Genomic DNA, 14,466 nt, shown 5'->3' with positions numbered 1-14,466 from the left:
TTTTGAGCCCTATCTCTCAAAGGTGAAGAATCAAATTTAAAAATTATCAGATCCAAATCCCGATCTTCACCAAAATTGAATGAATTCTTCCTTGACACACACCCAACCTGTCCACCAAGTTTCATTTGAATTCATCCACAACTCTGAGATATCGTGCTATATATCGTTTTTGGCCCGACCTCTCAATGGTGAAGAATCACTAAAACAATTCTAGTAGTCGGATCCGGATTTTCACCAAAATCTAATCAGTTCGTCCTCGTCACATACCGAACCTGTCCACCAAATATCACCCTGATTCGTCCACAACTTTTTGAGATATACTGTGCACAAACAGACAGACAAAACAGACAGACAGAAAGGGGGTAAAAACATAACCTCTTTCACCTTTGGTGGTGGAGGTAAAACTCGGACCCCTGAACCTGCAGCTTATCTGGGCCATGGCCTAATGTTGCAACCTAAATTTGGTAGCATCTGACCGGTGGGTCTGGAGAGGAAGGTTAAAAAAAATTAATTTCCATGATATCCCCTAAACATTTACCAAGTCTGTCATTTTGACACACTTCCGGTCATGTGATCGGCACGACCTCCACAATTTAACATCCCTACTCTGGCCTAATGTGGCAACCCAAATTTAGTAGTATTCTAACTGCTGGGTCTGGAGAAGATTTTAAAAGAAATTTACCAATTCAGCCATTTTGATCTACTTAAAGTCAAGTCACTGGAACGAGCTTTGAAATTCCCGTTACCAGTCAGGAGAGGAAGGTTGCTGCCAAATTTCAGCCAGATCAGCCCAACAGTTTGGCCGTAGAAGTATAAACAAGAGACGGACAGACGGAGCCCGAGGACAATACCTTATCAGGAACTTAAATTCCAGATAAGCTGACAATATATAATACGAGTTCTCTTATAAGGAATTTCGACACTTGAGGCCATAGGCCTCCATCGATGCCTGCATCAACCTCTGGTTGCTTGGTGGTGCTCTTTCCTTTTTAAGCAAGGTGGTGCTCACCAAACAAGGAAACAGCGCATACCATTTATAAAGTCTTTGGAATGACTCGGCTGGCGTTCGAACCGCCGACCTCCCAGACTCGGAGCTTTGACTTTTTTCGTTTCCAGGCATTTCCTGTGACATGTGACATGTGACATCACAAATACTGCAAATGGCATCCCCGCAAGAAAGAGCAGTGTTGCCTGGTTTCTGGAGACTAAATGATGACCTTGACATTTTGACAATAAAAACTTTGAGAAATGTTCTTTCACTTGCATCAAACCGCATCACTATTTGGAACGGTAATTTGCAGACACCTTGTACATGAATGACGACAATCTGAAGAAATAGAGGTACAAAGTACACCACCCCCATGCCAAATAAATAAATAAATAAATAAAAAACAAATCCTCCAGCGTGTGGCATTGCCACCATGCAGCACATCGACAGAATTGGGAGGGAGCGGTGCACTTCTGAGGTGAAGGTGCATAAATTATACTGACTCGCCATGCAGCACAAGGGGACGGCATTGGGAGGGTGCGGTGCACAATGATTGATTAGTTGATAAATTGTATAATTAAAATAAATAACTAAAATAATTAATTTCTTTATCAATTGACAAATAGCATACCAAAACCAGTTTCATCCGAATCTACAACTTTTAAAATCAATACAAAAATACCCCTTACAGCCAAATCGCTTGTTCCCCGTCGTGTCCTAGTAACAGCTTCCGAGCTCAAAAGGTGCCTGATATATTGCCCGTATCAGAGATGAGAAAGAAAATAAATAAGGAATTAAAAAGCGATAATAATGAATTGATTAATTTTTTTATTTTTTTTTAAATACTGTTTTTGCCAAAGCACATCTTCACTTTTGTCCCCAAATTTCAGCTTCCTAGCTCAAAGGATAGCAGAGATATCTCCCAGACAAACAGAGTAAAAACTGAGTACTCCTTCCTTCGACGGCTGGAAATGATCCCATTACAATAATCATAATATTACAGTTTGAATTTGGAACGGTAATTTGTGGACATCTTGTATACGAATGAAAACAACCCGAAACGAATCCTGCCATTCAAAATACTCGAAAATACCGATAAATATCACATAACAGTAAGAAGTCGAAGAGAGAATTGGAAAGCAAATAGGCCAACGACAAATGGTAAACGAGAGGAAGTGACGATGCACACAGATGAGGACTGAAAGGGTCAGACAAGAGGGGTACCTTGCGTATCAGATGGGGATCGCGACAGATCTGTCACTGTTTGTATGAATCCATGTGAGTGGAATGGAAGCTAAACATTGCGTTTTTGAAATTGTTCGTACGTTCCACCCAATATGGGTTTTAATGACATTAAAATGGGTCATGGATTTAAAGAAAGAAAACGGGTCATACCCACAAAATACGGGTCACTTGCCATGCAAGCAGAAACCTCAAAGGTGATGACATGGCCTTTCCTTGGGTAAAGCTTGTGTCGTCACACAGCCAAAACACTAGAGCAGTACCTTGCATATCGGTTACAGGTCAAAACACATAATGTCAGTTTGTGTACAAATCCTTGCAAGTGGAATGGAAGCGAAACATTGAATTTTTGAAATTTGCATTTGCCGTCAAGGTTTTGCTCGTCAACCACACGAGAAAAGGTCCGTGGGTTTTCCACAACAAAACGGTTCAAATCCGCAAAATAATACTGACCACTTCGCTTTCCAGCCGAGTGAGTCTGTGCCAAGTTGGTGGTCATCCAATCAAACTCAAGGAAGGATACTTGAACTCACCATCGAGAGCATCGTCCCGCAGATCTTCATCAAATATCTCACGGCCATCCTCCACGTAGCCACACCCACCTATGATGTGAACAGAAAATGAAAACCACCACAAACAGCAACTAACATCAGTAAACAATGGGGGAATCCTGAAATAACAGCAAAAAGGACGATTTTGTCTCCAATGCGATCAAAATCGCTTGGTGGAAGCAAGCAAGACAAGTCAAATGATGGAGCACCACGGTCGGGGGGAGGTCAGGCACCACGTTCGGGGGGAGGTCAATCACCACGTTCGGGGGGAGGTCAAACACCACGTTCGGGGGGAGGTCAATCACCACGTTCGGGGAGGTCAAACACCACGTTCGGGGGAGGTCAAACACCACGTTCGGGGAGGTCAAACACCACGTTCGGGGAGGTCAAACACCACGTTCGGGGGAGGTCAAACACCACGTTCGGGGAGGTCAAACACCACGTTCGGGGAGGTCAAACACCACGTTCGGGGGAGGTCAAACACCACGTTCGGGGGAGGTCAAACACCACGTTCGGAGAGAGGTCAAACACCACTTTCGGCGAGAGGACAAACACCACGTTCGGGAGAGGTCAAACACCACGTTCGGGGAGAGGTCAAACACCACGTTCGGGGAGAGGTCAAACACCACGTTCGGGGAGAGGTCAAACACCACGTTCGGGCAGAGGTCAAACACCACGTTCGGGAGAGGTCAAACACCACGTTCGGGAGAGGTCAAACACCACGTTCGGGGAGAGGTCAAACACCACGTTCGGGGAGAGGTCAAACACCACGTTCGGGGAGAGGTCAAACACCACGTTCGGGGAGAGGTCAAACACCACGTTCGGGAGAGGTCAAACACCACGTTCGGGGAGAGGTCAAACACCACGTTCGGGGAGAGGTCAAACACCACGTTCGGGGAGAGGTCAAACACCACGTTCGGGGAGAGGTCAAACACCACGTTCGGGGAGAGGTCAAACACCACGTTCGGGGAGAGGTCAAACACCACGTTCGGGGAGAGGTCAAACTCCACGTTCGGGGAGAGGTCAAACTCCACGTTCGGGGAGAGGTCAAACACCACGTTCGGGGAGAGGTCAAACACCACGTTCGGGGAGAGGTCAAACACCACGTTCGGGGAGAGGTCAAACACCACGTTCGGGGAGAGGTCAAACACCACGTTCGGGGAGAGGTCAAACACCACGTTCGGGGAGAGGTCAAACACCACGTTCGGGAGAGGTCAAACACCACGTTCGGGGAGAGGTCAAACACCACGTTCGGGGAGAGGTCAAACACCACGTTCGGGGAGAGGTCAAACACCACGTTCGGGGAGAGGTCAAACACCACGTTCGGGGAGAGGTCAAACACCACGTTCGGGGAGAGGTCAAACACCACGTTCGGGGAGAGGTCAAACACCACGTTCGGGGAGAGGTCAAACACCACGTTCATGGAGAGGTCAAACACCACGTTCGGGGAGAGGTCAAACACCACGTTCGGGGAGAGGTCAAACACCACGTTCATGGAGAGGTCAAACACCACGTTCGGGGAGAGGTCAAACACCACGTTCGGGGAGAGGTCAAACACCACGTTCGGGGAGAGGTCAAACACCACGTTCGGGGAGAGGTCAAACACCACGTTCGGGAGAGGTCAAACACCACGTTCGGGGAGAGGTCAAACACCACGTTCGGGGAGAGGTCAAACACCACGTTCGGGAGAGGTCAAACACCACGTTCGGGGAGAGGTCAAACACCACGTTCGGGAGAGGTCAAACACCACGTTCGGGGAGAGGTCAAACACCACGTTCGGGGAGAGGTCAAACACCACGTTCGGGGAGAGGTCAAACACCACGTTCGGGGAGAGGTCAAACACCACGTTCGGGGAGAGGTCAAACACCACGTTCGGGGAGAGGTCAAACACCACGTTCGGGGAGAGGTCAAACACCACGTTCGGGGAGAGGTCAAACACCACGTTCGGGGAGAGGTCAAACACCACGTTCGGGGAGAGGTCAAACACCACGTTCGGGGAGAGGTCAAACACCACGTTCGGGGAGAGGTCAAACACCACGTTCGGGGAGAGGTCAAACACCACGTTCGGGGAGAGGTCAAACACCACGTTCGGGGAGAGGTCAAACACCACGTTCGGGGAGAGGTCAAACACCACGTTCATGGAGAGGTCAAACACCACGTTCGGGGAGAGGTCAAACACCACGTTCGGGGAGAGGTCAAACACCACGTTCGGGGAGAGGTCAAACACCACGTTCGGGGAGAGGTCAAACACCACGTTCGGGGAGAGGTCAAACCACGTTCGGGGAGAGGTCAAACACCACGTTCGGGGAGAGGTCAAACACCACGTTCGGGGAGAGGTCAAACACCACGTTCGGGGAGAGGTCAAACACCACGTTCGGGGAGAGGTCAAACACCACGTTCATGGAGAGGTCAAACACCACGTTCATGGAGAGGTCAAACACCACGTTCATGGAGAGGTCAAACACCACGTTCAGGGAGAGGTCAAACACCACGTTCAGGGAGAGGTCAAACACCACGTTCAGGGAGAGGTCAAACACCACGTTCAGGGAGAGGTCAAACACCACGTTCAGGGAGAGGTCAAACACCACGTTCAGGGAGAGGTCAAACACCACGTTCAGGGAGAGGTCAAACACCACGTTCAGGGAGAGGTCAAACACCACGTTCATGGAGAGGTCAAACACCACGTTCGGGGAGAGGTCAAACACCACGTTCGGGGAGAGGTCAAACACCACGTTCGGGGAGAGGTCAAACACCACGTTCGGGGAGAGGTCAAACACCACGTTCGGGGAGAGGTCAAACACCACGTTCGGGGAGAGGTCAAACACCACGTTCGGGGAGAGGTCAAACACCACGTTCGGGAGAGGTCAAACACCACGTTCGGGAGAGGTCAAACACCACGTTCGGGGAGAGGTCAAACACCACGTTCGGGAGAGGTCAAACACCACGTTCGGGGAGAGGTCAAACACCACGTTCGGGAGAGGTCAAACACCACGTTCGGGGAGAGGTCAAACACCACGTTCGGGGAGAGGTCAAACACCACGTTCGGGGAGAGGTCAAACACCACGTTCGGGAGAGGTCAAACACCACGTTCGGGAGAGGTCAAACACCACGTTCGGGGAGAGGTCAAACACCACGTTCGGGGAGAGGTCAAACACCACGTTCGGGGAGAGGTCAAACACCACGTTCGCGCAGAGGTCAAACACCACGTTCGGGGAGAGGTCAAACACCACGTTCGGGGAGAGGTCAAACACCACGTTCGGGGAGAGGTCAAACACCACGTTCAGGGAGAGGTCAAACACCACGTTCAGGGAGAGGTCAAACACCACGTTCATGGAGAGGTCAAACACCACGTTCATGGAGAGGTCAAACACCACGTTCGGGGAGAGGTCAAACACCACGTTCGGGGAGAGGTCAAACACCACGTTCGGGGAGAGGTCAAACACCACGTTCGGGGAGAGGTCAAACACCACGTTCGGGGAGAGGTCAAACACCACGTTCGGGGAGAGGTCAAACACCACGTTCGGGGAGAGGTCAAACACCACGTTCGGGGAGAGGTCAAACACCACGTTCGGGGAGAGGTCAAACACCACGTTCAGGGAGAGGTCAAACACCACGTTCAGGGAGAGGTCAAACACCACGTTCATGGAGAGGTCAAACACCACGTTCATGGAGAGGTCAAACACCACGTTCGGGGAGAGGTCAAACACCACGTTCGGGGAGAGGTCAAACACCACGTTCGGGGAGAGGTCAAACACCACGTTCGGGGAGAGGTCAAACACCACGTTCAGGGAGAGGTCAAACACCACGTTCAGGGAGAGGTCAAACACCACGTTCATGGAGAGGTCAAACACCACGTTCAGGGAGAGGTCAAACACCACGTTCGGGGAGAGGTCAAACACCACGTTCGGGGAGAGGTCAAACACCACGTTCAGGGAGAGGTCAAACACCACGTTCAGGGAGGTTAAACACCACGTTCAGGGAGAGGTCAAACACCACGTTCACGGAGAGGTCAAACACCACGTTCGGGGAGAGGTCAAACACCACGTTCGGGGAGAGGTCAAACACCACGTTCGGGGAGAGGTCAAACACCACGTTCGGGGAGAGGTCAAACACCACGTTCATGGAGAGGTCAAACACCACGTTCGGGGAGAGGTCAAACACCACGTTCGGGGAGAGGTCAAACACCACGTTCAGGGAGAGGTCAAACTGAATCATCAAACCAAGGAAGACAAATAACATGGGGGGTACCATCATCAACAATCCACTCCTCGTCCTGCCTGGTGCGCACACGTCGACTGTACTCCTCCTCATCAACTTCATCATACACATTGTTCATGGCCTCCACCTGCAAGAAGGGTCCGGAAGACTTCAGGTAACCGTTCAGGTGAAGAGCAAGCGAAGCTCATGGCAAATGTGCTTCAAAATGAAGGCAGCGTTCCAAAACGACCCCAACTTACCTCATACTTCACCTTCTCTCCGGCCTTGGCTTTTCGCAGTTGCTCCAACGCCGTCTGGCGGGAACTTCGTCCCTTCTTCTCTCGACGAGAGCGAGTCGTGGCTAAAGATCCTGGAAAACGAGAATGTTGAGTGTGAAAGCACAGGTCCGTCCATCGATACTGTGTGGATTCACGATAACAAACAAGGTACAAGAGTTATGTTATTAACGATTCGTATCATGAATGGAGTTTAAACGGAGAACAAGCAAATTTTATTCTGTGGAAACCTTACCAGAGATTCCGTCGACTTCCATTGCGCTGTTTTGGCGGGAAACAAAATCCAACCAACTCGTCGGGACCGCCCTATCCGACGGCGACGTCTCTGTCAAGTTCCTTTTTGAGTGGGATGGTGACATAAACCAGAGAACAAACACTGATAATAACATTGAAATAGAAGGTCATAATTTATTGGAATTCGGACGATGCTGTATGTATTTCAAAAAGTAGTGAAGAACGAGGTGCGGCGCTGTTATACACCGCCCGAATTGTTATCATCAGACACTAGAAGATATGGGAGCGAGCACCGGTTTGGCGAGTCCTGTTGTCAATGCTGAACGTGATTGTTGATACACACCAGGTTTTGTGATGTTGGTATTTTACTGACCTTTGTTGGGCCTCGTCGTCATGGTGATTACTTATGGATTGCTTTTACCTCAAAGTATTTTTTTTTTACCTCAGAGTATAGAGTACCTCAGAGTATATTTACCTCAGAGTACAGAGTGTCTCAGAGTATTTTTTACCTCAGAGTACAGAGTACCTCAGAATATTTTTACCCCTGAGTATTTTTACCTCAGAGTACAGAGTACCTCAGAGTATTTTTTACCTCAGAGTACAGAGTACCTCAGGGTACCCCTGAGTATTTTTACCTCAGAGTACAGACTACCTCAGGGTACCCCTGAGTATTTTTACCTCAGAGTACAGAGTAGCTCAGGGTACCCCTGAGTATTTTTACCTCAGAGTACAGAGTACCTCAGAGTATTTTTTACCTCAGAGTACAGAGTACCTCAGGGTACCCCTGAGTATTTTTACCTCAGAGTACAGAGTAGCTCAGGGTACCCCTGAGTATTTTTACCTCAGAGTACAGAGTACCTCAGAGTATTTTTTACCTCAGAGTACAGAGTACCTCAGGGTACCACTCAGAGTATTTGTCAAAGGTCAGCGCTCATGCAGTTACAATGAGTAATTTGCACACGGAAAACGGACGAAGAAGAAGAAGAAGAATCAGAAGAGGAAGAAGAATAAGTGCAAACCGACGACATCCCACACGAATGGTTGGCGCTCGAACCGGACCACCACCAGAGCCTGAGGTGTGTTCCGTTACCGAGTAGCTTAAAGAGCGCCCGCCAAGCGGCTTAAGCACTCAAGCAACACATTCCAACGAAACGGTTTTTAAGAAACGGTTGGCTTTGCAAGCGCTCCACAAGCCCATTGGTAATAGAACACACACATCCCTGGTTTGCGTTTTATTTTCATATAAAAATGAAAGGAAGTCGCATTCTAATTACAGAGCATCGTCATTATAATTGCATCATTATAATTACAGAGCATGTCTCAGCTGGCTGTGAGCCAAAGGTCAACAGATGTCTGGGTCGGGCCTGGGGGGAGTCATGGATTCACTGGATCATGGGGTGTGGCGCTGCCGGTACCGGTGCGGGACGACGAAAGTCCAAGTCTTCAGGTCCTTGGTGCTTCCAGTCTTGCTCTATGGATGCGAGACTTGGACTCTGACCATGGATCTGAGACGGAGACTTAATTCCTTTGGTACCAGGTCTCTTCGGAGAATCCTTGGCTATCGCTGGTCGGACTTTGTGTCCAACGCACAGTTGTTGAGAGAGACTCAAATGAGATTTGTTACCTGCATAGTCCGTAAGCATCAGCTGTTAGGGTGTATGTACATGTGGCTTGTTTTCCTGACACTGATCCTGCTCACCAGATTTTCTCAGCGATGGAGCCTCATGAGTGAAAGAGGCTAATGGGCCGACCACGTGCCTCGTGGTTGCAGCAGGTTCATCGGCATCTCAAGGAGATGGGGATGGGCCTGGCATCTGCATGGGGGATGGCCAGACGGAGGCCCCTGGAAGGTGGATGCAGCGACGTGCTGCCCCGGCGCATGCTCCCATACCTGACCTGACACCAAGGACCTGAAGACTTGGACTTTTGTCCTCCTGCACAGGTACCGATAATGAACGGTTGGCTTAGTAAGTGATTAGCGATCGGTGATATAAATACCATGCATCAGGAGACGCCCAAACAATGTCCGAATTTGACAAATGAACACTTTTGGTTTTTTAAGCAGTCGGAACACTGCTGTAGCCAAGAAAGATGTTTACATTTTGAAATTCTACTGAGATTAAGAGATTCTTGAGGTTATGGCATGCGTAAAAATGAAATAAAGCCACAATCGCTGGCGTCTCCGGGCATTTGTAAGCATTGCAATATATCTAGAGATTCGTCGGAATGATCATCAGGCAATCGATGATATGTGAGGAAAGTGGGGGGAAAAAAACTTCATTGCAAAGTAATTGTTGCGGCCTGTTCCAACTCAAGACACTGTTGAGCAGTACAAAAAAAATGGTGGCTTCAGACTCCAGCGTGCTGACAAAGGGCTGACCAAGAATGTGCGCCACCATCTTCGTCAGGCTTATTTTGGTTTTTCATGATGAGCACCTCCTAAATTATCTTCAAAATGGGTGTTTAAATTAACTCAAACACCCAATTTCCATTCATGCACCACCTTCGAGGTCCATGAGGATGCATGCAACGTTTCGGGCCGCTCAGTTTCATGGTTTTGGAGTCATGGAGGAGACACACACACATGCACTAGTGTAGATCATGGCATCCAGTTTTCAGGTTATTCTATCCAGAATAACTGGTGCAAGAGTACATTAGCAAGTATGACTAGAGGGGGAGCACTCGGTAGAGTGCAAAACCTCCGCCGCCAATACTGCGAGGTCACTCAAGTGAACCTGATATCCTATTCATTCAATTTGACGTCAACAGTGCTCACAGAGTTATAGTTTGCAACTTTCCCTTTTACATAATTCATTCATCATAACTAGATTTCTTGAGACAGAAATTGATTTTACGTGGGTATATCCACCTGAAGTTCCAAAATCAGCCGCAATTATAATTTTGGCATGTTTTTTGTTGGAAATCACTTATAACATGTAGAAATGCAAAAAAAAATTGAAATTTTGTTGAAAAAAAAAAGTTGCAAATTTTTTTTTTTTCTCTAACAATTTTTTTTTTTGGAAATCACTTAACAACATGTAGAAATGCAAAAAAAAAAAAAATTCAAATATTTTTTCAAAATGGCCACCATAGCGGCCATATTTGATTTTGGACCAAGTCCAAAATCTAATGTCATGATCCTTGGACCATACCTAATCCCCCCACCAAGTTTCGTCGAAATCCGTCAAGGAGTTTTTCCGTAATACTGTTCAGAAACAAACAAACAGAAAGGGGTGAAAACAGTAACCTCCGATCTTCGATGGCGGAGGTTAACTAGAGGGGGAGCACTCGGGAGAGTGCAAAACCTCCGCCGCCAATACTGCTGAGTCACTCAAGTGAACCTTTTATCTTATTCATTAAATATGATGTCAACAGTGCTGACAGAGTTATAGTTCTTTTCTCCAACATTTTTTTGGGGGGGAGGGGGGGGAGGTTGGAAATCACTTAAAACATGTAAAAATGCAAAAAAAAAAAATCGAAATTTTGTTGAAAAAAAAAAGTTTCAAATTTTTTTTTTTTCTCGAACAATTTTTTTGGGGGGGGTTGGAAATCACTCAAAACATGTACAAATGCAAAAAAAAATTTTTTTCCCTTTTTTGGGGGGGGGGTAACATTTTTTTTTTGGGGGGGGTTGGAAATCACTTAAAACATGTAAGAATGCAAAAAAATTTTCTTTTCTCAAACAATTTTTTTTTTTGGGGGGGGGGGTTGGAAGTCACTTAAAATATGTAGAAATGCAAAAAAAAACATTTTTTCTCTAACAATTTTTTTGGGGGGGTAACAATTTTTTTTGGGGGGGGGGGTTGGAAATCAAAACATGTAGAAATGCAAAAAAAAAAAAATTCTCGAACAATTTTTTTTGGGGGGGGGGACCAAGTCCAAAATTTAATGTCATGATCCTTGGACCATACCTAAGCCCCCCACCAAGTTTCGTCGAAATCCATCGAGGAGTTTTTCCGTAATACTGTTCACAAACAAACAAACAAACAAACAAGCAGTCATAGGCTGGTACGTACGAAATCGTCAACTTGACCTATGACCTTGTCCAATAAAAGCTGTCTCGAGAGAAGGTAGCAACGCAAACCAGAAGTTTCTACGATGATTCTGTATCAAACCATCAAAAAATCGTAACGTCGACCGAAGCGATATTATCTTCTTCCTCTTCTTTTGGCTGCTCCCCTTAGGGGTTGCCACAGCGGATCATCCGTTATGATCCGCATACTGATTTAGCATAGGTTTTACGCCGGATGCCCTTCCTGATGCAACCCTGGTCGCCTCTTACGACACACACAGGGAATTATATTAAACCTTAACGTAACTCAACGACGCGTCTGCTCGAGCGCACTGCATCATGGGAAGACCCGTGACGCGTCGAGTGAAATATATTTTATACAATCTTAAAACGTCTCCAAAACATCCGATTTTTACCAGAATTTCGACAACCGAGTTTTAAGCGTCCTAAGCGATGGTAAAAACCTAAGACAAAATTAAAATCGAAGTTAAAACGAACTCGTAACGTCGAGCGAAGCAAAAATACTCCATATCTCCACATGAATTTACGGAATTATGTTTGACCTCTCTGTGACCTTGACCTTTGACCGATTTTGACCAAAATCTAATCAGCGCTAGACATCACCCTCCTGAATCACGTGGTGTAATTTGACATTGGTAGCTTCTTCCGTTCTCGAGTTATCGTGCCTACAAACAAACAAACAAATAAACCAATGTCACCCGCAGGGTGACCCGTATCTTGCCAAAAGATGACCATGTGTGACTTCTTTGAAGGTCACACTGAGGTGAACAGAGATGCTATCCACCAGGAGCGACTCCTTGAGGAATATCTGCCTTGGAGAGATTCCGATGAGAATCGTTCTACAGAGTAACCATGAAAAATATGCTTTTGTCTCATAACGTCACTAAATGACGTCATAATGTCTCAAGCTTGACATATCCAGAAAGCACTCATCGAGGTGTTCAATTTGAGGTGCTACACGATATGGTTCCTAAAACTTGAAAATTTGACCTTGGGGTCAAATATGTTTGACCAGAGGCGCTAACCATGAAGGTCAAGGCCAATCGCCACCAAAAATTAATCAGCTGAGCACCAGACCATGAACTATATTCCCATGAAGTTTGAAGACGATCCGATCAAAATTACTCAAAAAATAAGGGTTTCGTCGACTCCCCTGATTTGCGCCAAAGTGACCTTGACCTTTGACCTTGACCTTCAAAATTTTGTGCACTGAAAGGGACCTATATAGGTCTCTGATATGCGAAGTTACAAAAATTTCCGATGATAACTGTGCTCTGCAGAATTTTTTTCTACGTGATTACAGACAAACAAACAAAAAAAAACAAAAAAAAAAAACATACAAGCTGACTAACATATCTTGCAAAAACTTCGTTTTGGCAAGATAACAAGCAGTCATAGACTGGTACTTACCAAATCGTCAACTTGACCTCTGACCTTGTCTAATAAAAGCTGTCTCTTGAGAAGGTAGCGACACAAACCAGAAGTTTCTCAGATGATTCTGTAACAAACCATCAAAAATCGAATGTTTTGGATGTTTGACCTCACTGTGACCTTGACCGATTTTGACGAAAATATCATCAGCACGAGCCACCACCCTCCTGAATCACGTGGTGTAATTTGACATTGGAAGCTTCTTCCGTTCTTGAGTTATCATGCCTACAAACAAACAAACAAGCAGTCATAGACTGGTACTTATGAAATCGTCAACTTGACCTCTGACCTTGTCTAATAAAAGCTGTCTCTCGAGAAGGTAGCGACGCAAACCAGAAGTTTCTACGTTGTTTCTGTACCAAACCATCAAAAATCGAATGTTTTGGATGTTTGACCTCACTGTGACCATGACCTTTGACCGATTTTGACCAAAATCTTATCAGCGCTAGCCACCACCCTCCTGAATCACGTGGTGTAATTTGACATTGGTAGCTTCTTCCGTTCTCGAGTTATCATTTTTTGGATGTTTGACCTCACTGTGACCTTGACCTTTGACCGATTTTGACCAAAATCTAATCAGCACTACCCATCACCCTCCTGAATCATGTGGTGTAATTTGACATTGGTAGCTTCTTCTATTCTCGATTTATCTGTACTAAACCATCAAAAATCGAATGTTTGACCTCACTGTGACCTTGACCTTTGACCGATTTCGACCAAAATATAATCAGCACTTTCCATCACTCTCCTAAATCACGTGGTGTAATTTGACATTGGTAGCTTCTTCCGTTCTCGAGTTATCGTGCCGACAAACAAACAAGCAGTCATAGAATGGTACTTACGAAATCGTCAAATTGACCTCTGACCTTGTCTCATAAAAGCTGTCTCTCGAGAAGGTAGCGACGCAAACCAGAAGTTTCTACGATGATTCTGTATCAAACCATCAAAAATCCTAACGTCGACCGAAGCAAAAATCTCCATTTCTCCACGCAATTATACCTTAACGTAACTCAACGACGCGTCTGCTCGAGCGCACTGCATCATGGGACGACCCGTGGCGCGTCGAGTGAAATATTGTTTATACAATCTTAAAACGTCTCCAAAACATCCGATTTTTACCACAGTTTCGACAACCGAGTTTTAAGCGTCCTAAGCGATTGCAAAAACCGAAGACAAAATTCAAATCGAAGTTAAAACGAACTTGTAACGTCGAGCGAAGCAAAATACTCCATTTCTCCACATGAATTTACGGAATTATGTTTGACCTCACTGTGACCTTGACCTTTGACCGATTTTGACCAAAATCTAATCAGCACGAGCCATCACCCTCCTGAATCACGTGGTGTAATTTGACATTGGTAGCTTCTTCCGTTCTCGAGTTATCGTGCCTACAAACAAACAAACAAACAAATAAACCAATGTCACCCGCAGGGTGACCCATATCTTGCCAAAAGGTGACCATGTGTGACTTATTTAAGGTCACACTGAGGTGAA

General features: G+C 46.4%; 1 protein-coding gene across 1 annotated transcript in view; it reads right to left on the bottom strand.

Annotated features, from left to right (window-relative positions):
• Window positions 1–7,648, bottom strand: part of POLA1 (DNA polymerase alpha 1, catalytic subunit) — a 230,357-nt gene extending 222,709 nt beyond the window's left edge. The window contains exons 1-4 of the mRNA XM_085884021.1: window positions 7,510–7,648; window positions 7,239–7,348; window positions 7,030–7,126; window positions 2,764–2,832 (exon numbers count right to left, since the gene is read on the bottom strand). Of these exons, the coding sequence (XP_085740147.1) occupies window positions 2,764–2,832; window positions 7,030–7,126; window positions 7,239–7,348; window positions 7,510–7,633 (400 nt within the window). The 5' untranslated portion in view covers window positions 7,634–7,648. The remainder of the gene's footprint in view (window positions 1–2,763; window positions 2,833–7,029; window positions 7,127–7,238; window positions 7,349–7,509) is intronic.
• Between the last annotated feature and the right edge of the window lie 6,818 nt (window positions 7,649–14,466).

This window comes from Eptatretus burgeri, chromosome 6 (assembly GCF_056783735.1).
Source record: "Eptatretus burgeri isolate ZD-2024b chromosome 6, Ebu_testis_v1, whole genome shotgun sequence".
In the NCBI taxonomy this organism is placed as follows: Eukaryota; Metazoa; Chordata; class Myxini; order Myxiniformes; family Myxinidae; genus Eptatretus; species Eptatretus burgeri.
The sequence above is the reverse complement of the archived record's forward strand: the minus strand, read 5'-3'. Positions and strand labels throughout refer to the sequence as shown.